The 25,920-nt window shown below is 43.4% G+C and overlaps 1 protein-coding gene across 6 annotated transcripts in view; it reads left to right on the forward strand.

The window, feature by feature from the left end:
• NRG1 (neuregulin 1) overlaps positions 1 to 24,447 on the forward strand; it is a 298,874-nt gene extending 274,427 nt beyond the window's left edge. For 3 of the 6 annotated variants that reach the window (XM_050329946.1, XM_050329942.1, XM_050329943.1), the window contains 6 exons: positions 1,091 to 1,114; positions 5,664 to 5,766; positions 9,537 to 9,663; positions 10,189 to 10,319; positions 10,830 to 11,033; positions 15,068 to 24,447. In XM_050329946.1, the coding sequence (XP_050185903.1) occupies positions 1,091 to 1,114; positions 5,664 to 5,766; positions 9,537 to 9,663; positions 10,189 to 10,319; positions 10,830 to 11,033; positions 15,068 to 15,719 (1,241 nt within the window). In that variant the 3' untranslated portion in view covers positions 15,720 to 24,447. Of the gene's footprint in view, positions 1 to 1,090; positions 1,115 to 5,663; positions 5,767 to 9,536; positions 9,664 to 10,188; positions 10,320 to 10,829; positions 11,038 to 15,067 lie in introns of those variants that run through there. The other 3 variants (XM_050329944.1, XM_050329945.1, XM_050329947.1) reach the window with 3 other exon arrangements.
• The last annotated feature ends 1,473 nt before the right edge of the window (positions 24,448 to 25,920 follow it).

Genomic DNA, 25,920 nt, shown 5'->3' on the forward strand with positions numbered 1-25,920 from the left:
CCCAAAATTAAATCACCTTCAAGCCAGGTGTCTTACCTATAAGCAAGAATAATTACAGCAATATATATGCATGGGCATGTCATTCATTTTATTGAAGATTTAACCAAGCTTTCTATGCAACTAATGTATATCGTTGGCAGGGTTCAGGTAGGCATGTAATACTGGCTCTTTAGGAAGAGACCTGGATGGATTCCAGCTTACTTAACCCTTAAAATGTTACTGATTGGCAACAAGGAATTTGCATTCTCCATGTGCGCAAACTACATTAAAAAAATCTATTTGGTGAGAAAATTAGGATTGGATTTAAATTTCACAGCACACAAGAACAAAAAAAAAAAAAAAAGGCAAGAGCTACCATGGCTATGCTGGGGGGAAAACCTGTGTTCCTCCTTACCCTCAGCTGCTGGGGCCTGGGGGTGCTGATTTAGGCATGTGATCTGTGTGAGGGGTTATCAGGCCTTGTGCCCCACTGTCCATCCAGCTGGCCAACAAGTTGTTCTGCCAAGGCAGCACAGCCCAAAGACAGGGAAAAATGGGTTGGGTTTCTCGTTTTCCAGAAGCCAGAGCCCTGCAGCAGTCAATCTGCAAAGCAGAGGAGGACTCCCAGGGTTGAGCAAAAAGTTCCAGCCACCTCCAGGTCACAACCTACAAGAGCAAGGATATGCACTGTGGGGACAGAAGCAGGTCCAGAAGGGGGGAGTGATGCACAACCTATTTGCAGGGGTTGCCACCCTTTGTAAAGCATCCCTTTCCTTTCACGGTCCTACCTGTAACCAACCAGCCATTGCACTTGGCATCCTCAGGCCGTAGCCCCTCCCATCTCAGCAACATTTTTAAGGGTTAATGGTTCCTGTGGCTGCTCAGATCCCCCATACATACATATTTCTGTGTGTAAGACTTGCAGAAGGTCTGGTCACGTAGCTTAGAAAGGCGCTGCCCCTGTAACCGGGCACCCCTTTGTCCTGTTTCATGTGCAGACACAGAATAGCCATAATTCTCATATGTGATTTATTTTTGAGTACAGTGTATTGCTCTTTTCTGAAACTTTTTCCTTTTTCTTTCTTTTTTTGACAACTTTCTGCATTGGCAGAGCATCTTGGGATTGAATTTATGGGTATGGAACAATCATTCCTTTTAGCCTGCAGATTCTAGACCCTGAGAGATAAACCCCTTTTTATTTTTTTTTTCTCCACCTCCCCTTTTCAGTTCTTAACCAATTTCTTTATGCTTTAGAAGGGATCATACAGCTATAACAACAACCCTTGTCAAAGTGTTAGTGGAGATCAGTTCACTAAAATGCTAATAGTGATAGGATATAACAGACCCAACAAATTCTAGGAATTACTGAGGTAATCATAACATAGTGCACTATGTCCTGCTGTACAGTTTTGACATTTGCTTTGCTGAATTCTTCTAAGGTTGCCAGGTTTTGGAAGCACTGTAAGCATTAAGCAAAATGACTAAGCAGTATATTAAAAAAGATAAACTGTTATGGCCACTTAGAATTCTGCAAATTTGAAGTTTTGAGCTCTGGTTTCCAAGTAAAGTTTTGTGTCTAAACCCACATCTAGGTGTGTCAATCAGTTGCCTATACATATATGTGTAAATGATATCCATATATACATTCATTTCCAGGTCTGTAAATTAGAAGTGGGCTGGAAGTTATTTAGGAATTTAAGTAGACTAGACTCCAGATCCTCAAGTCAGCAAATATATTCAGTTATTTCTAATACTATGCTCATATTGCATCCAACCAAGAATATTGGCATTGTATTTTTACACAGCTTTAAATATAATAGAAATAAATCTTTTAAGTCCTCTTCATGAATAGACTGTACTTATCTGACTAGCTTTTCATATTTAGAGGTACAAATAATGCATCTCTTGAATAGGCTAACTTGAAATTCAGGTCACTTTTAGTTTGGAATCTCCTATAATTGTCAGTAAATGAAAACAAACAGATGGTGATGCTTTTCACACTGTTTTAGTTCGTGTTCTTATTAAAAATGTCCCCACAAAATGTCATTAGCTTAAGCTGTGAACTGTGGAAAACCCATTACAAGTCCTACTTTAAAAAACCACTCACAGCCCAGCTAATTTTTGTTATTATCACAAGGTAATATTAATTCTCACTCATAAGGAATAGATTGTAGTAGAAGATACATGGCTACATAAACGCATGAGTAGTTAAATTAAAATCCTTTAAAAAACTGACTTGCAAATTTTTTTTTTATATAAGATACAATCAGAGAAACAACCTCTTGGAATTAAATTATTTTTAAAATCCCCAGAGACCTGTAAGAAGAAAAACTTGACAACAGAGTAAATTTAAGACGATATAGATAACCAGTTATGTATAAATTAGAATGATGTGAAATTAATTGCATAATGTGCATGTTTAAAAAGCCACACATAGAGGGATTTAGTATCTTGACTTAAGTCCTAGGTTGATTTGATTTGATTTCCCCAGCATTCTGTATGTGAAAAAAAGTATGGAAATTATTTTTAATAATTAACAGGCCAAAACCTTTTCTAAATTTTCACTGCACATACAGTTCTTTACAGACTTCCTTGCAAGGCTGCTGTTAATTTTTTTCAGGGTGGTTTGATCAGCACATATTACTTAGTTGGGCTTCGTTAAGTGACTGTAAATATTAATACTGGTCAGAGAGAGAAAGCAGTTTTGGGGCAAGATGTGGTATAACCTCAAGGGCCCCACAGGAGTTCAGTCCCTGCTTTGCAACCTTCTTCTGGCCTGAAACAGCAAGTCCAAGTCTTGTCTTCAAGGCACCATGCCATCTGCAGAGTCGTGACCAGAATCCCTGACCCCTCCCAGCCACCAGCATCCCCCGCCGTCCACATTGGCCCCTGCAGGACACCAGGACATCCCCCAGTTGGCCCCTGCTGTCCCCTGTCAGCCAGAAACACGGCCAGGGTTACAGGACAGCTTGCTGTTTTGCTGGGCATGGCATGCCCAGAAAGCACGTGCCTTCCCAGGCAGACACTCCCCCAGAGAGTTTTGGGGAGGGCATGGCAGCACCACCATTCCCACACGCCGTGTCAAGCTGGATTGTCCGCAGAGCCTCCTTTTTAGGGGCACAGGAGGGAACAGAGGCACTGAACGCAGACCTGGGGGTTTTAATTTTCCATGCCCCTCAAGACCTACAGTCCCAGCAGACACGCTGGTGCAAGGAGCGTCGCTGCTCCCTTGCTGCATCCCCCCTCCCCTGCACGAGTGAGTGCCCACAAGTGTCCAACGCACAAGCAACAAGCCTCATCCCACTGGGCAACCTCAGGCAGGCCATCACCAGCCGGCATCCCAGCTCGCTTGGCAACAGCCTCAGAGTAGAGCAAACCTCCTGGAGTCAGTGCAATTTTTCCCTGAGTGTAAACAACCACGCAGAGTTTCCGCTGTTAATTAATCTTCTTCCTCCTCTCCCTTACCCTCCAAGAAAAACAGGTTGATATGTCATTACTCATTTTGCTTCCACAAGCTAACAGCTGACGGCATGACAGTAAAAAAAAAAAAAAAAAATTAAAAAAAAAATTAAAAAAAAAATTTTTTTTCAAAGCTTTTCAAATTAGCCCCTAAATTGCTTAGCTCAATTCTCCTGTTTCCTGTGACATCCTCGTAATACACCATTTCCATGGCTAACTAATAAGCGCTTTCAGAAGGGGCAAAAGTGGGAAGGGGATCAAGTGCCACTAACTAGGCGAGGAGTTATGCTGTATGAGAAATCCCTTCACACTCTGCTTCAACCTTTTTTTTTTTTGTCCCTAAGCATTTCTTCTCTCTGTTTTTTTCCAGTATCAAGCATGTTGTGCCAGGCCTGCAGTTGACTTTTCAACCTTTTAATCTTGTCTCTCCCTTTATTTCACCTTCCTCTCTTTCTCTTTGTCCTGATTTGGTTTGGTTGGAGTTTCAGCCCTTTCTTCCTTCCCTTTTTTTGACTTTCTGTTCTTGGAGTTAATTTTTTTTTTTCTTTAATACATTTTTGCAGCATTCTAGTTTTACCAAACTCACTTCTTCTCCCCCCGTTCCCCTCCTTGTTAATAATTAGAGCTATTAATTTTGTCTGACAGTGCTCATGACCTGTTTGCTGGTGTTTTGGTTTGCATTGGGTTTGGCTTGTAGGACAAATTTATTCCATAGTGCCGTGCATTGTATCAGAGAAATTAAGATTTCTTTTTGCCTTTTTGGTTTGTTGCATGGAGTATTTGCCACTTGCTCACAGCAACTTAAAGACTAATCTAGTCAAGCTCGGGAAACACCTTGAAGGGAAGACTGATCCCTCTTCAGTAAGGAGTATTTTCACCTGAACTGGTGTGTCATTTGTGACAGCACATCATTTGGACATAGACGCATGTGAGGCAGATGTGAGGGACCACTGTGCAGGTCTGTACCCCCTGGTGAATTGCCCCACAGACCTTATATGTTCATGTAAGCCCGTTCCAGCAGGAATAATGCTGGCTTTTATCCCAAAGGTAGCACAGAGCTGTGCAGCTCTAATTCACTCATTTATTTTTAATCACCTGCTGGTATTCCAACTGTGGTCAATACCACAGGTCAATACCAGACTGCTTGCTTGATCAAAAATAAGACTTGAGTAAAACTAGACATCCATTTTTGTCCTAAAAGCAGGAATGAAAATCCACATCTGTAAAGCGTCAACACAGAACGCGCCTCTGCTTCAGCACTCCTTGCACAACATTTCCCCAGCAGAGCGCTCGGCAGTGCTCTCTGCCAAGCATGAGCGAGGCTGGAAAGCATCAGTAGCTCCAACCCAAACATTACCAGTGCTACTAACACCTTTGTAACAGTGAAATATCTCCAATGAGTGAGATCGGTAACAAGTTGTCATCAGTGAGCAAGCTGCCACTCTAGATAGAGATTTCCTTTGTTGGTCACAAAGAGATGCAAGTAGAAACTCAACATTTCTCTCATACAAGGCACTGCTGGTTGTAGATTTTGCTGTGTTTTAGGAGAGTACTGGAGAAGGAGTATGAATTTTATGACCAGAGCTCAAAACGTATCTTCATTTCCATTGGTGATATAATTACAAGCCAAGCTCATGCCTCAAATGTAGAAGAATATTTTGAAATCTCTCCTGTAAAGACAGCTGAGACACAAATTGACATGGGAGCAGAGGGACATTGGATATGAAAACAATCCAAAAAAGATAATAAGAAAACAAATTTTTCTTAAGACCTGTAAAATTGGCTTTCATTCCAGCTGTCTTTGCAGAGTAAAACTTCCAAAACATTTGCAAATTCATGTTATTACCTTAGCACACTGAATTTTTATTTCCAGCAATCGCTGAGTGTATGTCAATTGTGAAGTTGTTGCTTAGATATTATTCTCGTTGACTTAAACAACAACGAAAAAAAAAGAGACCAAAAAACCCAACCAAACAACAACAACAAAAAAAAAACCAAACTGACTTTTGACTGTAATTGTACTCATCTCCACTATTGTGTTAAGAGTTTGTGGTGTAGCCCTGTTTTCCTTGCAGTTAATAATGAGTCTGCCTGAAGTGTGGTGGCCGTGTCTGTGTGGCTGTGTGAATTTGTGGAGTGGTTTGTAGCATGCCAACTGTTGATGGTGTGCTCCTTGCCTAGCCACCCTCCATGTTGTGACTTTCTCTTTTTTTGTCCCTTTCTAGAAGCTGAGGAATTGTACCAGAAACGGGTGCTGACCATAACTGGCATTTGCATTGCTCTTCTAGTAGTTGGCATCATGTGTGTGGTGGCCTACTGCAAAACCAAGTAAACTTTTCTCTTCTATTTTATATCTTTGGTTGTTGGTCAGGGCCTTCCCAGTTGACTGTAGCTTCTACTCCTCTGAGTGTAAGGTTGTATCTGGGTTTCTCCAGAGCTGAGCTGAAGAGACAGACTTGTAGCCAGGGTGCTCTGGTCCAAGCCAAACGAGTGTAGGTCTCCATGTCCATCAGCAGTGCAAAAATAAGGCAGGTATCTGAAAGGTTTCTCAGGGGTTTTTTTGGGGAGGGGTTTTGTTGGTTTTGGTTTTGGGTTTTTTTGTCTATCACCCATTCCAGCCAGTTTCCCCAACTGAAAAGGAACAAACTCCAAAACTGGAATCATGTTGCTTCCCAGCAGTAAATTTTACGTATCAGTCTAGTTTGTTTGTACTTGAGACAAGACTAATGGTGCTAAAAGTTACTGTGCACCAAAGGCCAAAGAAATGAACACAAAAGTGCTCTAAATGTAAAAGTAGGCACTTAAATGCATTCTGTGAGTCTCTAAATTACTCGGGGTGACTCTCAAACATGCATGAGGCACCCTGGACCATAAATTACACAGAACATCAGCAGAATTTCTGCTGCCAGAACTTCTGGCTGCTCTTATAAATCTCCCCACCAAAATACAGAAAACCCTTATCATAAATATTCCACATTTCTATAAACCTGATTTACTGTTTCAGGGTCTGATTGGCAGTTGGGTTGTTGTTTTTTGTTATAGGCCCCACCAATAATGGATGTGTTAAACGTGGGGGAGGAGAGAGATCATTTTTCCCTGTCAGTGAGAGTCACACACACACACAGAGCTGCTCCCACCCATAATTTTGTGCCAGTGGTCAGTGAAGAACAACTGAAACAGTTATAAAATAATCAGATCAATTACTGCTTTCAGAATGACAACTGGCAAGCCACAGCAGCTAAATTATATATTTCCTGATCCAGAGTTCACTGAAATCAGCCAAGACATCCCCATGAATTTCAACATAGTCAGTATGTTTGAAGTACAGTTTTCTATATAAAGAGCCCCCTGAACCCATCAAGGGTCTGGATGCTTTGTTTGCCCCAGACATCAGCAATCATCATGAGCCAAAAGCTGAATGTTTTCCAACACAGCGGATGAGAGCACCATGCCAGTTCATGGCCCTCCAAATGCAGCAGTGATGCCAAACAGCTATCTGTGAGGTGATTTCCATATGCTCTTTTCTCCAAATAGGGGAAAACCCAGAAACCCGGAGGAATCCTGACAATGGTGTTAAGAGAACAGTCTGAATAAAATGTAGTGGCTCAGATTTTGTTGGTCTCTTCACAAGAGATACTGCATGTATCAATTGCTAAGGCAGTATCTTCAGTCACTGAGTCTTAATTCAGAGGCAGTTTATTTGCAAGTCATTTACACTGAGGGAAAAGCTTCTTAGAGTAAGTGAAATACACACTAGCTTTCACATTATTCTTTCCTCTCAGCTTTGTGGAGTAATTTCTTTTTTCGCTTAGTGTCCTTTTCCTAGAGGACAAACGGCACAGATGGAAGCATGCAAATGCAAACACATGGGAAGTAACGCAGCTTCCAGGACAGATTCCCAGGATCTCAGTCCTGCAGATGATGAACTCAAACTCCTTCTAGAACCCACTTTCTCTACCATGTCAAAAAATTCAGGTTGTCCTCAGCTCCCAAGGTCTCCAGGGTCTCAGGGAGATGTGAAGTCAAGTTAAACCCTTGCTCGAGTGTCACTTTTCAGCCCAGTCAGGTCTTCGGGCAGCTGCTCAAATGTCTCCTGGCACTGCACTCTCCATCCACCTTAACCACTTTTGTGTCCTAAGGTGATGCCTGGCTATCCTCAAAGCAGAAAGTCCATATGGATCAGGGACTGCATCCTGCTGAGACAGGAGCATTTCCAAAGCAGCCATCTCTGCTTATGCCATTCATGTGGTGCAATATAAATTAAGCATTTTCCACTATCCAAGCACATACACACAGAGAAAATATGTAAAAATGCTCTGTGTGTCAAGTAATGTTTTCATTGTCTTTAAGCTTTCCTGGCTATCAAGCTTCAACATATTTATTGTTTTCCCTCACCCCTCCTATTTCTAAAGCTTAGAATAGTCCCCTTGAGTTCACAACAGGATTGAAAATTATTACATCTTACATTGTCCTACGCTGCCAACACTGTCTGCGTTCTGCATACAGCTTAGGGAATTGTATGTATTTTAGCTTTTGCCACAGCCAAGGTCACATGCACTCCACAGTGTTGGAGCCTGCATCCTCCATTCATTTCCATGGATTCAGTGGAACAACACAGTGGAAGTTCTCCAGCAAGAATCAAACAAACCTGGAGAATATTGATAAATTAAGTTTGAAATTGAATAGCTATTTCTCTAGTTTGGTTTGGGGTTTTTGGGGGGTTTTTTGTATGTGTACTGTTTATCGTGTTCTGCACAGCTTTCACAGCACCAGGTTTTACTGTGCTGTAAGTTTTGTTGCTGACAACTTGTAATGAATGATCTCCTGAAAATTTCTTCTGAGGAGAAACAGAAGGATTACAGGATCACAGAATCATTTAGGTTGGAAAATACCTCTAAGATCATGGAATCCAACCTTTGACTGCTCATCGCCATATCAACTAGACCATAGCACTAAGTGCCATATCCAATCATTTCTTGAATACCTCCAGAGATGATGACTCTACCATCTCCCTGAGCAGTCTATTCCAATACTTAACAACCCTTTCCATGAACAAATTTCTCCTGATGTCCAACCTGAACCACCCCTGGTGCAGCTTAAGGCTATTTCCTCTTGTCCTGTGACTTAGTTGCCTGGAATAAGACACCAACCCCAACCTTGCTAAAACCTTTCAGGTAGTTGTAGAGAGTGATAAGGTCACCCCTGAGCCTCTCTTTTCTCCAGACTAAACAACCCCAGCTCCCTCAGCCACTCCTCATATGATTTATATGTTAATAGCAAGTGGGGAAAGAGCAGCTGAGGACAGGACAAAGTAGAAGCATCAAAGTCAGCCAGAGACCATGTCATTAGTACACGGATGGTTCTACTAAATGCATTTGCAGCCATGGCATCCACCTGGTAATCAGTAGGTTCCAGAGTGAACCCGACGTTTCTAAAGCAAAACCTTCCAAAGCTGCCAGGGAGTCCGCAGGCTCAGGCATACCTCACACAGTCACTCACTTGGGATTTCTCAGGCTTCCTCTGCACCCTTCACTTCTTTAACACATCTATGTATTTGAAGTACACTGTTTAGGTAGGAGATGAATCCCACCAAAAAAACCATGTAACTGCCACGTCACAAAGATCGTTTTCCAGTGTCTACAAGCAAGGCCTGAGGCACAACCACCTTGGCTCCCTGTGGTGAACAGAGTGGTATAACCCAATGGGCTTCAGAAACCTTGTCTGGGTTGTTGCGAGGGCATAAAGGTCACTGGCTTAAAATCTCTCCCCTTTCCCTTCTGAGGGCAGAAAAGACCTTCTCCTGAGACAGAGCATTGCTTCCATTTTCCTCACACTTCTTCCTATCCCCCTGTGGCCTGCTGACTCCTGGAAGGGATCCCAAACTTCCTTCCCCCTCTGCAGGTCCCCACAGCTCCAGCTGCAATTAGAGCCGCGGTCTTCGGAGTTACCCTGAGCTCTTGCAGCAGCGTGGGGGAATTCTGGGGGGGTAAAAAAAAAAAAAAAAGTGATGTTATATTATTATCATCAACACTGATGTGCTGAAAGGCGCAGCTGCTTTCCCTCTGCCTACTAAAACTGTTTCCGTGTCCCGTGCACAGGAAGCAGAGGAAGAAGCTGCACGACCGCCTTCGGCAGAGCCTGCGCTCGGAAAGGAACAACGTGATGAACATGGCCAACGGGCCGCACCACCCCAACCCTCCGCCGGACAACGTCCAGCTGGTGAATGTAGGTTTCACTGCCCGTGTTTCAGCCTCAGGGGAGCCAGGGCCTCAGGGAAGCTCACCCTTCTAAAAAGCTTTTAAACCTCTACCTGTGGCAGGCTGCTGACTGATTTCTCTTGGCCTTCTCCACTCAGATGGAGAAACTACTACCGCTAACTATTGCCAACTTCTTCATCAGAGAATAGTATTTTTGGTGTATCTGGTGTGGGGGGGGTGCCTTTCCAGGTCTCTGTCTGTGAGGACTTCTTGTTAAATACGTATGTTGTTTATGGCTCGATTGGAATGCGAAACTTTGCTACTTTCCTCATTCATCTCCTCCTCCTTTGAGTCTAGATGGGGTATGTATGCAGAGGTGTACGTGAATGTGCTCAAGTGTGTCAGTATGGTTCCTGCATGCATTTAAGTGACAAAATTTGTGCTTTGGCACATGTAAAAGACTGCAATCTGGGGAGAAGGGATTGGAAATTGTGTCTACAAATGTGCTGTGAATTACAGTTTGTAAACCTGCGGTTTGTCTGGGTTTTTTCAGCAGTACGTTTCGAAAAATGTAATCTCCAGTGAGCATGTCATCGAGCGAGAAACAGAGACCTCATTTTCTACAAGCCACTACACCTCAACAACACACCACTCCGTGACAGTCACCCAGACACCTAGCCACAGGTATTGGAGGGGGAAGGCAAATGGCACCTGTAATACATGACCTGTTGCTGTTACAAAACCAAAAACCCCAGTCTGTTGTTACAAAACAACAGACTGGGAAAAATCTATGTTCCCTTCATAGTATTTTCATTTTAAGACTACCAATATTTGATGTCGTATCACCTAACTGATTATCTTTCTGTGAATCTACAAAGAGCTTTATTGTCTGAATGGCATTCCAACGCTGTCACTTTGAATTTTAGTATGTGCAAATTGCTGAATCAGTGGCAGCTGTGGTGACTGGAAAGCCCTCCTTCCCTCTCCTTTTATCCATACATGCAAAATCATCTTGCTGCGTGTGGATTCATGCAACTCAACAAAACTCTGCAGCCCCAGTTACCGACCCCATACATCCTGCGTGGCAGCAGAGCCGCTTCCTACCCCCTGGCTAAACTTGTGCTCCTGTGCCTTTGCCAGCAAAGCCCACCCTTAACTCCCTCCCTTTCTCCTTTCCTGGTTGCTGCTCTCCAGCTGGAGTAACGGCCACACCGAAAGCATCCTCTCTGAGAGCCACTCGGTGCTCGTCAGCTCCTCCATGGAGAACAGCAGGCACGCCAGCCCGGCAGGGCCGCGCGGCCGCCTCAACGGCATCGGCGGCCCACGGGAAGGCAGCAGCTTCCTCCGGCATGCGAGAGAGACCCCCGACTCCTACCGAGACTCTCCTCACAGCGAAAGGTAGGACACACCACCTCTCTGCTTTCGGCTGGGAAGGCCTGGTGTCCCCAGAGACGGTTTCCTGGGAGCACAGGAGGAAACCCAGGAGCGCAGCTGTTCCTGCAGGGCGTACATCTCCTCGTTTGTGGAGGGCCTGATAGCAGTTTGGAGTTTGCTAAAAGCACTTCTTCCCTTCTTGCCTCTGCTGGATTTATTCCTGTTAGCCAGTGGTTCACACTTGGAAAAGCTCCACTGGAGTAACTAGTCAGAAATTTCCACTGTAAAGTAAAAACAGATCTTTGCCCAATTATCCTTTTGTTAGAAGATGCAGATGACAAAACTGAGGGATTTTGTAGGGAGAAAGCAATGTACTGATCCATAGGAGGAAGGCACTGAGGACTTCTAAGCGGTATTAGAAATTATGCCACCACCTCCTTTCTGGAGAATTCCAGCTCCTAAACCTTTTATCTTCTTTAAAAATTCCCCTTGACCTTTTTATTAAGTAAAAGCAAGGAACACAAAGTGCAAGCCAGAAGTCATTATTAAATCAGGAGTAGTTAGAAATAAAGCTAGCCAGGAGTTTTCCAACAAAGTAATTTTTATTCTGAAAAGGCTGGTTCATCAGTTCCTGAGGTCTGCCTTGAAGTGAGTGAGTTGCAGGAAAACTTCTCCTGAAAAAATTCGTCTTAGGTTTAGGCTAGCACTTTGCCTCAAGAGCACGTGATGGCCTCAGAATAGTAAAAGAAATACTGAGAAGAAACAAGACATTTAAAGAGAGTTTTGCTCCCAGGAATCATAAGCAGAAGAAAAGGGAAACAGAGGGTTACCATACCAATTCTCTGAGCACTTCGAAATCACAAGGGATTTGATCTTGTGGGATGTCCATGATGTCAAAAATGCAGCCAGGCAATCCCTAAGGAGACTGAGCTGTGCAGGAGACAAACTGTGGTTTCTGGAAAAATGAATGTGCAAGCACAGCAAAAGCCATTTCAGGGGTACTTCCTCTGCCATACAAAAAACTGCTTAGCAGCAGGAAGAGGGCCCACTGAGCAAGGACCCTGAGTGTAGTGCCACTGAGGATATAGTAAACTAGCTCTCTCTCCTTGTAACTTATCCGTTATTTACCATGGAATTTAATTTCAAGATAGTTGGCTCACAGGATGTAAACAGCCATGGCCCCAGTCCAGCAGAGCACTTCGGCAAGATTAACTTTTAATCGTGCAAGTAGCCCCATCGAAATCAGCGAGATTACTCACACGGGCAGAGCTCAGCATGTGCTTAAGTGCTTTGCTGGATCAGGACCTGTCGCAGTAAATACCACATTGTCTCCAGCCTGGGAACTGTACGGGACGCCCGAGCACACGCCTGCCAGTGGCGAGTATTGCAGTTTAGTATATTTGGGCAACTGCATGTGAGAACTGAAGATCTCTCATGCTGTCTGCCTGCACTGCCTAGGACACCCAGAGCATCGTTCTGATATGAACCATTTAGATTTAATTTTTTTTTTTTTTGGAGGGCGGGGGGAGGTGGGAGGGCGGGGAGCAGCATATTCCTTTTCGTTTCGCTGAGAAGAAAGAAGGCGTTTCATCAATTATCATGTCTCCTGAAGTTGTGCTACGAGTGAAAAGCAGCAACATTTCTGTGATAATTCATCAGGCATTGTCAGCCTGATGTGTCTGAAGCAATCGAGAATTTGGAATGCAGGAGATGATAGTTCCCTGGCCATTAACTGCAGGCCTGATCTATTTTTAGCAAGCAGGAAATACACGGCCAATTGCTCCTGAGATGGATTGCTTGTATGTGTGTGTGTATAAGGGGGAGAATGAGAGTTACTTGCAATTAAAAATTACTCTGAAACCTAAAGGAATGTGAGAGCTGATGAATTACTTCCTGAAGCCATCAAATATGGTGTGAATTGGTAGATCAAGGCTGTACTCCTCCACCAGATGCCTCACAATTTTCAAATGAAATACAATAGACATTATCAGGGGTTCTTTTGCATCACCCCATCCATTTGTTGGATCCCATGCCCTGCCACCTATTTACAAAAGCAGAGAACCCAAGCAGTTATATCTTGGATGTCCTTAGCTGTCTTAGAGAAAATCAGAAAACACTATCTCTGTACGAAAGGCTGGGCTGTACGATGAAGTTGGCAGCACATAACTAGTTAATGCTGGGTGGGATGGCCGTGGATACGCTCAGATCCCCTTTCACTGAGTCAGCATAGTTAGTTGACCATGAAGCTGGATAAATCAATCACCTTTTAACCTTCTTTTCAGGATGGGCTAGAGCTGCACAACTCCAGCTCCTGTGCCTCAGATTGCAGACAGCATCTAGTTAGCAGTGCCCTGTTACGGTGTGGGGGGACACACCAGCAATGTGTGAATGCACAAACACTCCAGTAGGAGTAACCTGACGCTGCTGGAAGGGTGCACAGTATGTTGAGCACATCTAACTAACGTAATGTGTTAACAGAACCAGTTTAGCTAAAATCCAATATGTCATGAAGATACATATCCAACACTGTCCCAGGTGGTGAAGCAGAAAGGTTTCGTTTTTTTCAGACAATACCTATTTAAAAATGTGAAAGGGATGAAAAGCTCACTCATGGAAGGAGAAAGAATGACTTCATTCATCCAGTGCACAGATCTATTAATTGTTCTTTGCTCAAACACCTTGATTAATTCCCATGCATAATTTCAGTTTTGTTTTTCTTTCTCCTGTTCCTCAGTTGAGTTAAATCAATGTGCCTCTAGTGAATTTAATTTACTCTACTACACATCTGTTCAGAATCTGTCCTGTTTGCTTTTTTTTCCAATAACTCTGTTTAAATGAAGTGTAATATGTGCAACTGAGTCATAGCTTGGATAAGAAAGCTGGATTCAGATTTATTTTGGTAATTTCAGACTCAGATAAATAAATCGCTGATGAAAAATTAAATAAGTACATCAATTATAGAAACATAACTTTTCTCAGTGGGCCTGGGTATGAGATGGGGCTTAAGACTTTAACTTTGGACACAGCTTAAATTCAAGTAGGTGAATTTAAGACAAGAATAAAAGCAAAACCAAACTGTGCAAGGTTTCATGCTGGGCACTGTGCATTCGATCAAGGGGTTTCAGGCAGATCCTCAGGCCTGAATACACATGACCCCACTGCATCTCTATTGATCCAAACCAGTTGAGAGTCTCACAATTTTTGTCCTCTTTCTTTGGAACAAACTCTGAAATGGCACCTGAGCTGCATTTTCAGAAATCACTTTTGATCACTACCCTTCCCACAGCAACAGGGACAAATCTTGCAGAGATATCATGAAGACTAGGCCAGAAAATCCTGTCTTTTAGCATTTGTTCCCATATGAGGACAAATGATACTCCATGTTTCTTTACAGTCAGACCTACTAGCCAAGGTAACTAGCACCCAAGGAGTGGAGTAGAACAAAGCTGCTGGGATGGTGCTGCAAATACTTCTCTGAATGCCCCCATTGATTAAAAGTAGCAGAATCTGGCTCTAGATTTTATCCAAACTTTACTTTCCTCCTTTCCTCCTTAGCCTGAGACAGTCTGGTTGCCAGAAGAGGATGAAGCCCCAAGAGGACTGCTCTTTGGTTCCCATCCTTTCTCTCCTCCTGTCTGTTCACATGCACCCCAAGTTCTGGTCAAATCCTTCCAGAAGTGCAGAAGCCCTTTTCCCTTTTGAGAAAATACTTGCAAATGCATTTTGTTTCTGGCAGCCCCTCTGTCTCTGAATCCCATTCCTGGAATAATTCCAGAAAGTTATTCTGGCAAATAATTTACAGCATCTCCATGGCTCTTCTGAGGCAAACAGATCTGGGGGCTTTGCTGTGCTCCTCCTGCTCTTAAATGTTTTTGTCTGGCGTCCCAGAAGTCAGCAGTTTATAGGATTAATAGCAACAGGAAAGTTTCCCTGGTAGCCCCTGTGTGAGGATGCTGGGGATCTTAAGAGATCCCTGCTGTTTCTCTCCCAGTCCACACGAGCTGCTGTGTTCACCACTGCTCCTGTGCTTGCAACCTTTCCCCATCTCTTTTCTTCAGGTATGTCTCAGCTATGACCACACCAGCTCGCATGTCACCCGTCGATTTTCACACTCCAACTTCTCCCAAGTCCCGCCCCTCCACAATGTCACCACCGGCTTCCAGCTTGACCGTCTCCATCCCCTCAGTGGCGGTGAGTCCCTTCATCGAAGAGGAGCGGCCACTGCTCCTGGTGACCCCACTGCAGCTACATGAGAAGTATGACCACCACCTTCAGCAATTCAACTCCTTCCACCACAATGCCACCCACGAGAGCAACAGCCTGCCACCGAGCCCTCTGCGGATAGTGGAGGATGAGGAGTACGAGACCACGCAGGAGTATGAACCAGCACAGGAGCCTCCAAAGAAACTCACCAACAACCGGAGGGTCAAAAGAACAAAGCCCAACGGCCACATTTCCAGCAGGGTGGAAGTGGACTCCGACACGAGCTCTGAGAGCAGCAGCTCTGAGACCGAGACCGAAGACGAAAGAATAGGCGAGGATACACCGTTCCTGAGCATACCGAACCCCGGGGCGGCCGGTCTGGAGCCGGCCACGGCCTTCCGGCTGGCTGAGAGCAGGACTAACCCGGCAAACCGCTTCTCCACGCCAGAAGACTTGCAAGCAAGGTTGTCCAGTGCGATAGCTAACCAAGACCCTATTGCTGTATAAAACATAAAACACATAGATTCACATGTAAAACTTTATTTTATATAATGAAGTATTCCACCTTTAAATTAAACGATTTATTTTATTTTAGCAATTCCGCTGATAGAAAACAGGAGAGGGAAAAAAAAAAAAACTTTTATAAATTAAATATACGTATGTACAAATGTGTTATGTGCCATATGTAGCAATTTTTTACAGTATTTCAAAAATGGGGAAAGATATCAATGGTGCCTTTATGTTATGTTAAGTTGAGAGCAAGTTTTGTACAGTTACAATGATGGCTGTCCCATAGTATTTTGCAAAACCTTTTAGCCCTCAGTTGTCCTAGCTTTTTTGTGCACTGCATTATGACTGGATGTATGATTTGCAAGAATTGCAGAAGTCCCTCTGGTCGCTTGCTGTAGAATCCCCAGATCAGAAAGCCCTGTAATGGCACTCCAACTCTACCCCAACAGAAAATTACACATACACACACACACACACACTCTCTGAAAAAAAAAAAAAAAAAAAAAAAAAGAAAAAAAAAGAAAGAAAAAAAAAAGAAAAGGAAAAAAAAAGAAAAAAATGGGAAAAAAAATACAACAAAAAATTTTTTCTTCTATGAGAACTTTTATTTGCTTCCTGTGTATGAGATGAGTTTTGTCTGCTCTCTGCCAGCCAAAAGGTTTGCTTCTTTGAGCACTGGGATAATAGTAGATCCAACAGCATGCTACTATTAATTACAGCAGGATAACGAAAAACATACAAACAAAAATAAAGCACCAACCTGCATTAAATAATGTTACTTATAGAAAGAAAGTAATACTGTGATTTTAAACCAAATATATTATTAATCAGAGGTCAGCTTGTAATCACTAGGAGCTGCCATTTCATTATTTTCCAGATATTAATTGTTCTAGTTATCCCTTAGGAAATGGGTTTAAGTTAACTGAGGCTTTGAACCCAATACTCTATTTAAAAAAAAAAAAAAAAAAAAAAAAAAAAAGAGGAAAAAAATTAAAAAAAATTTATATAATAGCAGATATCTGTAACCAAGCAAGGAAGAGATCTAGCTGGAAAACAAATGCCACTAATAAAAGTGCAATCAGTTTTCACCTCTAGTTTTTAATGTTGCTTTCTAATACACAATTTATTCTTTTGTTCCCCCTCAATTTTTCTTCCCTTTTTTTCTCCTCCTCAGAAAGAACCCTGACAAGCTTCTAGCAATACATTGTTAGAGTTGCTGTTGGAGTAAGGATTGCTCTTGGACACAGAAATGCTTTCCAAGGAAGAACCTGATTTGCTGAATGGCTAAAAAGCATAGGCACATAGGAAGGACATAGCAGATGTATGGAGTTTATTTCTACTTGCCTTTATTTACTCCATTACTTGGGTAGAGAGATGCAAGGGTGATGCAAAGGCCAGTTACGAAGGCAAGCACACCATGTGGGTTACAGCCATAGTAACACATGTGTGGGTGTTTGATATCAGTGTTCAGCCAGTGACACTCTTGAAGTCTTTGACTAGTAATGAACAAGGATGCTGTCAGTGCTGGAGCAGTTGCATCCATCCAGACAGAAGCAAATGGCCTCTTTTGCACTGAATTCCTATCAGTTTAGTCAGGGTCACTCTGCCTCTTCTATTCTTTTGATATTTTGTTGTGTGTTCAGTTGGCACAGCATTGACTCAGGACTGATGTGGAAAACAAATGCTTTTCCTAGACTCTGGGGATTCTGAAAATGAGAACATATGTTTTACAGGTATAACTGAGCTCAAAATAAGAGCCATGTCAAGAAAAAAAGAATTTCAGCCAAACTACACTCATCCTTTGGGCCACATTCTGGTCCCAGTTAAATGAAGACAAGTACGTCAAAGAAATTTTGTGAGATACAAACCTGAGGAACTAAAGTCCCGACTCCTTAAATTGTTCAAGCATATGCTTATGCTAATCCCAGCAGAAGTTACCTTGAGCATGTGCTAGACTCCCATTTACACAACCAGCACATGCACAAAGTTAAGCATGTGCTTAAGAGTTTTGATGAACAAAGCATGTCCTATTGATTTGAGATCTGAAAGCAGAGTATAGTAAAAGAAGCTCTTTGCCAGGATGAAAAAAATCAGTGAGTAGCTCACTGTATAAATAACTGCATCATATTACTAAGAACATGGGTGAGTCTACGTGAACAGATTCAGTAGAAGAAGAATAAAAAAAACCCCTTGGTATAGGAAGAAGATGATAAAGTTGTAGGATGTTGGTATGCTAGGAAACTAGCACAGCTTTGGGCTATGTGGTGGCTGAAATGGCCCTGCTTATTTGAGAAGTCTATGGGAGATGGCAAATACATAGTCTGGACTTAAGTCCCCTTTGCCATGTTTCCCTAGCTGGCATGTACTTGAACACACTTTGCCTTTGCAGACTGAAACAAAAGCTCCCCTACAAATTCTAGACAGCATAGTCTCATTTTCATCCCTTTAGTCATGCCTATTTATCTGCAATCCCATGCAGCAGAACACCCACCTCCCCAGTAATTTTTCAACTCAGTATTTCAGAGGGCCAAGTGGGCTTTCCTGATGAAGGCCACAAGTTTCCAAAGGATTTGCCTGTTGAGTTTCCAGAGGCACCGGAAAATCTGTCCTTTCAGGAAGGCCTCTGATACTGCAAAGACCTTGCAGGACAGATGAGAGACAAAAAGTATGGCAGAGAAACAAGAGATTTCCCCAAAAATTTCCCATCTTAGTGGCAGAATAGAGAGTATAACACAGGTCTTTTGTAAACTTCTTCAGTACAGATCACCCACAAGGCCAGCTCTCACTGAAGTGTCTGTTAATAGCCCAGATAGATTAATCAGGATGGAAAGGGAACATGCCTTGAAGTGGAGTAGATTATCCGACTACTAACACTGTTATTATAGTGGGCCAGTACAAAATGAAGGAGCAATTCCCTATTTGGGAGCTGTGCCTGTGAGATTTATTTGGTGCAGGTCTAGGGAAAAATGTCACACCTCTTCTGCTGCAGTGCCTCAAAGTCAAAGCGGTGTGCAGTTCCCACTCTTCCTCCCTCCTGGGACATACACAGTGTGTTATAGGGTAAGCATGAAATTAGGCTGGAGGCTTCACATAGACCTAAGAACAAGAAAATACAATTGGGGATATGGCTGCCTAAGCCCTTAGGTCTTTGTGGAGAACCCAACCTTACAGCACAATTCATGCAGCAGCAAGTTATGGGGAATCGCCCTAGCTTGGCACTCACAGAACTGGGAGAAGGATGCAGCCCCCCACCTCTCAACTCGTGTTTTAACTCTGAGAGGGTGTTTCACATCAGTCAAGTCCACACTCAGAAGTTAGCAAGTCTACCTGGCCACAGATGCTGCTGGCAGGCTGCAGCCGTCTCCTGCTGGCCAAGGGGCTGGAGGCTGCAGCAGCACGGGGCAGAGCCAGCAAGTGCCTACAGGAAAGGCCAGCTCCCCTGCTGGGGATATTTGCTTCATTACCCAGACCTCTGAGCTAGGCAGTCCCAACACCCTTGAGCCATCACTGTGTAACCCTTGCCAGCTTTTTTGGCTGAAGGTCACAGCAAGAAGAAACATTCTTCGAAGAGGGGCAAAATATTCCAGTGGTGGCAGAGTTGTTGAGATTGTCCTGATTTATTTCCATGTTATTTAATTTTGGCCTTGAGTTTTCCCTCTGTATGTGTTTATATGCAGGACTTATTCCAGGATAAAAGGCTTCTTTAAGGGATGTATAGCTGGCATACGTTGTGCACAACCTGGGTACGGCCTGCCTGTTCAGGGGGTGTAAATCATTACAGCTCCACAGAGGTTCTCATGTAAGAGAGAAAAGCCTACTTCCTCCTCTTGACTCAGTTATTCTCTTCCTCACTTGAGCCACACCAACACCCCCAGGTTTTAAGAGATCAATCACTGCCTTTATCAGGGAAACAGGAAAGCTCCTTCTTTCCAGTCCTCCAAAACAACAATGCTGCATCTCCCTGCTTCTCTCACACACATTGCAAGCAGTTTCCTGAGCATCCAGGATAGCAAACTTGTGTCTCCTCAAAGGACACACTTCTCAGCCTGTTGAGCACTTCTTGGCCCTGCAGTGTGGCTACTTACCATCAGCTGGGACTTACTGCTAGTAAGAAACAAAAAAAGCACCTACGAAATGCTGCAGAGAAGGGCAGACAAAGAACATGGCCAATTACCATCATTTGTAATTCTCTATTCTACTGTAAATACATCTTGTACATACATGGATGTTTTCATTATTTACTGTCTTTATGAATTATATGTTAAATGAGAAGCTCTTAGTTTATTGTGTAACACTGTAAATAACATAACGTCCTTTATTATTTATGCATAGGCATCTAACACGCAGAGAAAGTTATCCTCATATTATTTTAAGATATATGTCAAAAATATGTTGCATTTTTCCTTTTGCTTTGAAAAAATTGTAATATATCCTCTTTTTCCCCTCTTTTCCTTTAAAAAAAAAAAAAGAATGCTAATTTATTGTTCAGGAGAGAAAGGGGATGTAACTGAAAGGCAAACTGTTCAAAGAACATGCTATGGAAGCCACAAGCTACTGATAAACTAAAGAATTTATTACCCCAAATACAGCAATAAGTAATTGTTGATTTATTAAGGTTTTGTTATTCATTTTCAGTAAAAGAGGTGCTGGATTAAATTGTTATGTGTGGTCCTGGCCCAGCTGCTCAGCAGACTGTGTCAGGTCAGTAGCTACCATCTTTGTGTATCCAAACATCGTTGTAAAGGTCTTTTTCTGTCATTGTGGGCCACTGTTCTTGAGATTTCTGACTCATCCCTGCAGAGGTCTCTGGCAGACCCTCTTGTTCCTATGTACAATATTTTTAGTTTCTGAAGTTAGAATTATTAGCTCAACCCTGAGCATTACTACTTAGGGTGGATGGGGTTGGGGGGAGGGTGGGGGGACTTGCAGAAACAACACAGTCTTGGGACTGTGGGAGCCTGCTCTGCAAAAATGTCACCTCACTGTTCAGCAGCAGTCAATAAAGCAAATCATGCTGGGAATTATTAGATAGCGTCACCATGCCACTATCCAAATTGTGCAGGTCTTAAGTACAATACGTGGTGCTGGCCTTCTTGTCTCAGAATAGAAAAGAGTTTAATAGGCAAGGGTTTGGAGGCCAACCCAGGTGAATAGATATCGGGAGTTAGTGGGGTCTGGGGAGCACAGGGTAGGCTGGATCTCATTAGTCTAGAAGAAAGGACAGCTGGGGGAAGAGATCACAAAAGTCTGTGGAAACATGATTATCTTGTAGAAGGTAGGGAAGGACTGGATGTTTAGTACCTCTTCCAATAAAAGAATGGAGTTATCAATCAAAACTACTGGGCACCAAATTCATAAAGATGTGACTCTTCATGTAAGGTGTAGGGAACTTGGAGAACTACTTGCTGCAAGAGGTTGTGGATCATAAAAGTTTCCGTGGATTCATGGTGAGGGCCAGATCTTAGACATTAGTCCAGTGAAAATTACTAAATCCATGGAAACCACATCAGATGTGGGAAATAACTCAAAACATGTGGAGGTTTTATAAGGTGGAAATGTCTTGTGTGTTTTCCCTGCTCTTGCTCTTCTCCAGCTATCTGGCACACTTGGAAAGGAGGAGAATAGATATCTAATCTGGCTGTGCTTACATGATATAAGTACGTAAAGTCATTTGCTGTTAAGAAGTATTAAATAAGACAAAGAAAGCTAGGAGTGAGCAGAGGAGGGAGGAATGCAGTAAAGACATCTTGGATGTGTTTCACATTCATTTGTTCCCTGGGCTAGTAGAAACATGTAGGTCAGATTCCTTTCACCTACCTACCTAGTGGCAATGAATGAGATGCCAAACTGGGAATGGATGGAGAAATTGAAGGATAGAGGAATGGAGGGATGGGTGAATGGAGGAACAGAGGGATAAAAGATGGGAGGGAGGGAGGGGTCAAGGGGTTTCTGTCACCCTCCCTCCTGGTGGGCCAGTCAAATATCAGGACAAGTTCGGTTTCCCTCAGACAACTTCCCTGTCTTTCTGTTTTATATGGAGGGATCTTGTAGCAGTGAGTCTGGATGCTTAGGCTGTTTGCCTCACCTCAATGTCTTAGCTGGGTAGGGCCTTGTCACCTCAGAGCAAGCATGAGGCACATCCTATGACACAGTGCTACTACTGAGGATAGGATGGCCTTCTTATTTTCATTGCATGCTGTTGAAATGGACTGCTCTGAGAAACCAGACCCCTTCTCAGGCATCCCCACTGGCCTTTCATGGGTGGGAGTGGAGGTAGAGAATTTCTGAAGCAATTAAGTACCAAAAGAACCAGTCAGAGTTAAGAGGACTAAGGACCTGATGTCACATTTGATACAGACCAGAGAGAGCTTTAGGGAACACATCCTTGTGTGTCCCAAATGGCTGTCCTTGAAAAAATTGTTTGTCACTCCATGCTGTCTTTATCCTGTTGGCTTTCTCTGCCAAGCTTCTGCCGCTGCATTTCTCCACAAGGTCTGGAAGCAGATGGCGTCAGGAAAATCAAGCAAATCCTTCTCATTCCTGCAGCCCACAGCTGGGTATGCTCTTAGCGTGCCAACTCCACCCAGTTATGAGCACATGATTTGGCTAATGCATTCCCCAAGTTAATTCTCTCTGTCTCGGTTACAACTGATGGGAAGAAAATTATATCAAATGCCTTGAGGTGTTGCAGCTAGTCACTGATGGTTAACCTGTGTAGCCCAAGTAAAGCAACACGGACTGTGCTCAGATTAGGAGCCTGAGAACACCTCTTTAGGGGCAATAGACCCTTAACACTGGCACTGGGAACCCTTCAGGGCTAAAACTCATTTTACCTTGGAAAAAAAAAAAAAAAAAAAAAAGACATAGAGCCTTGGGGATTTCTGATCCCAGAGTGCTTTTTCTGTGTGATGGCATGACCTTTCACTGGAGTAATTTCAGAGTAGCCCTCATTAGAAAGGTTCTACTGATTGCGAAGTTATTCCCCTTGCCTCCAGACTTAAGTCTGGCAGGACAAATGCCAAGAATCACTCGTATGCTCCTGGTGACCCCACCCATCAAGACAAGGACTAAAGGAAAGTTCCACGTCTCCCATCAAGGAAGAGGTGGAACAAGATCAGGCCCATGCACATCTAGGAAGGCTGTCATGTCACTGGGGTTGGGGCAGCATGGTGCTCCCCACCTGAGGGTGTTTGGAGCACTGTTCTTTCTAAGCACTGGCAGGGACTGTCAGAACCTGAGACAAAGCCATCAGTGTGTGAACAGAATGAATTTCCTGGAAAGCTAGGCCTTACTCTCTAAGGTTTTAAGTCCAGAAGGTAACAAAGCCCCAACTTCAGTTGGAAGCTGGACTTCTAACGTAAATGGCAGCTGCTAAGTTTCCACTTTGTTTCTTCCCCTTGGGGATAGCAAGAGCGTTCCCTGCACTGGAAGCAATGCCTTAGGAACTCAAGAGAGAGGAACCCTGGCAGCAGTGCACAGAAAACACCTGAAATAAGGCCAGCTCTTTTGATGACAGCAACAGAGGAGGTATCAAGGGAGTCTTTGTAAGGTTATATGCTCATCGGTTGGTAGGGAGTACAATGATTGTTAACAACTGATTAAGTCATTACTCTGGTAATGGCCAATTTGGAGCCGTGCTTCAGAAGCCAGATATTGTGTGGGAGGTATTTTAACTTACCCTGCACATTACTGCATCAGTTGGGTTATGCATTCTGTATGTGTATACACACACATACACTCTCTCAATTTCCTGTAATGATTTCCTGATGTTCAGTGCATGCTCAGTGGCAGGAAAGGAAAAATGCCACAACAAGGCCATTTAGCAGCTGCGAAACTGCCTGCATGCAAGAGTAAACACCTTTTGCACCTCAGAGAGGAAAAACTGAGGGTGGTATTTGTCCTGTACAGCTGTGCAGATATAGAAAAGGAATGCCTCTGTCCTTCCCAGTTGAACAGGCTGGACCACAGATTGCAGGAGTTTTCACAGGGCCACAGCTGAGAAGGGACTGACAAGGTGAAAGAGTTAGGGGACTCAGACTAGAGTGAAGAGTGGTCATGTGCCTCTCATTGTATTGAAATAACCCTAGACACAATGGATTCAATCCCAAACAGAAAAGGAGTCACTAAAGATGCCAAAGTGGTGGGCCCTGGCCCCTTTATATGTGGCAAAGAGAGACAATCTTCAAAGAGCAATTCTTGTCACAAGTTCTTGTTCTCGGGAGGTTCCCATCTTGTGCTCCCCTTTCTCATCCTGAAGGCCCCAAATCTGAGGGTGAGGTGAGTGAGATCCCCCCCAGAAAAGGACAGTAATCTGCTCAATGTATATGAGAAGGCTCAGATACCTGCATGGAGTACAGCATCATTCCTAGAAAAATCAGTGGGAACTATCAGAGTAGTGAAAGCAGTAATCCAGAAATTAGGAAATAAAAGCCACTTACATGAATGCCACAGTATAAATCCAGGAACCTGCAATTCAGCATCCAGTTTTAAAATCATCCCCTAGACAAATCTCTAGAAAACAAAAAAATGCCACCCTAGTAATACATTAACCACATTAATCATTAAAAAAAAAAAAAAGAAGCCCTGTAATTTTGTCAATTTAGCATCTGCACACACCATCTTACCATATCCAACTAAAACATGCAGTATTTATCTGATGGCTAATGGTTATGAAATAAAGCTCAAAGTAATAAAACTCCAAATAAGAACTGGCAGACTACAGCTATCTTGTTTCTGTTTTATAATCAACCTTTCAGTTGTTATGGTACTGATTTACACATTCGGGGTCATATCAATGAAATAACAGAAAGGAACTAATATACTTTACTCCCTATTACTTTCATTTCCAAGAACCAGCTTCCTTCAAATAGAACTTACTCTGATTACTGAAGTCCAGATAACAGAAGTTCAGGTGACATAAAGTCCAGGTAATAGGATCATATTCACAATGATTGTACCCTCAAGCTTTTTATTTGACTGCCCAGTACAGTCCAAAGCTTATCTGAATATTTCTGTCCCTCTCATAATTAGTAAAAATGGCTATTCTAGGACTACAGATGTGGCAACCAGGATATTTTTAGTAATTCTGACTTGCTGCCTTACAACTCCATTTGACTGACAAGAGCTGTACTGGCTCAGCAGCAGAACAGCTCTCAGCTTGGTCCCAAGGTGACTGCACTAGGCCCTCAGCTGCAGGAGAACAGCATGTTTGCTGCTCCTTCTTTGGTATTTCACCAGGATCACATCATCAGCGTCAGCACATAGTTCCAGGCTGCTCTTTGGAAAGATTTTTCGTTGAAGACCTGAAAGAACTGAGTTTCTCTGTTTCCCAGCTTCTTCTCACATGAATGCCCTACATGTTTCAGATTTAAGGAAATTAAAGGAGCTTTTGAGGGGGAGCAGAACAAAGATGATGCTATGAGCTTCTGTCTCAAGAGGAAAAGATAAAGAGCTTTGCCAGAGAGCCCATATTTATCTGTGTCACACACACTGAGCAAGGTATTTTTCATCTCAGGCTGAGGCAATGGGAGATGTGCCATACTGCCTGTGGAATTTGGTGATGCTGAACTTCAGAGCAGAGGCTCAAAACCTCTTGCATTTAAGAACGGTAACCCAGAGATGTGGCTGCCCTGGGAGTTCCAGAAGCATTTCAGAGAATTGCTCTAGAAAGGCGGCTGTCTGAGCTCATTGTAGCACATCGTGCCCTCGGCATCTGTGGAGGTTCCTAAGATCAACCATTCTTGGCTTCAACTTGCTTTCAGGGATGTTAAGTGCTCCCACTCTGGCAGGGAAGCCCCTTGGCTTGAAGACACCTAGCCAGGGCTTGCTTTCTGAAGCCCGTTAGGACACTCAGGGTATCAGCAGTGCTCCTTCCCACCCAGGGGAGGAAACAAGTGCACAGCTTGACTTTCTGTGTGTTGGCCTGAAACCAGACACTGTGTCAATACTCTGCTATGACAGCTATGGTAGTGAGAATTACTTCATAACAGAGGCATCCAGTGACTTAGAAGCTGAACAATCTCTTGCACCAAAGAGCAAATGTTTTCCCTGATTTCTTGGAGGGGTGGTGGGTGGGAGCTGAGATGGTGGAGTGCAGTAGAAACTTGCAGCCTGCAGGCTGGGTGAGCATCCTTCAAAACCTGGGGATACAGACAGCACTCAACAGCAGATGCTCCCACCCACTACCAACATGGAACCC

This window comes from Myiozetetes cayanensis, unplaced genomic scaffold (assembly GCF_022539395.1).
Source record: "Myiozetetes cayanensis isolate MyiCay16 unplaced genomic scaffold, myiCay2020 scf4, whole genome shotgun sequence".
Taxonomy (NCBI): domain Eukaryota; kingdom Metazoa; phylum Chordata; class Aves; order Passeriformes; family Tyrannidae; genus Myiozetetes; species Myiozetetes cayanensis.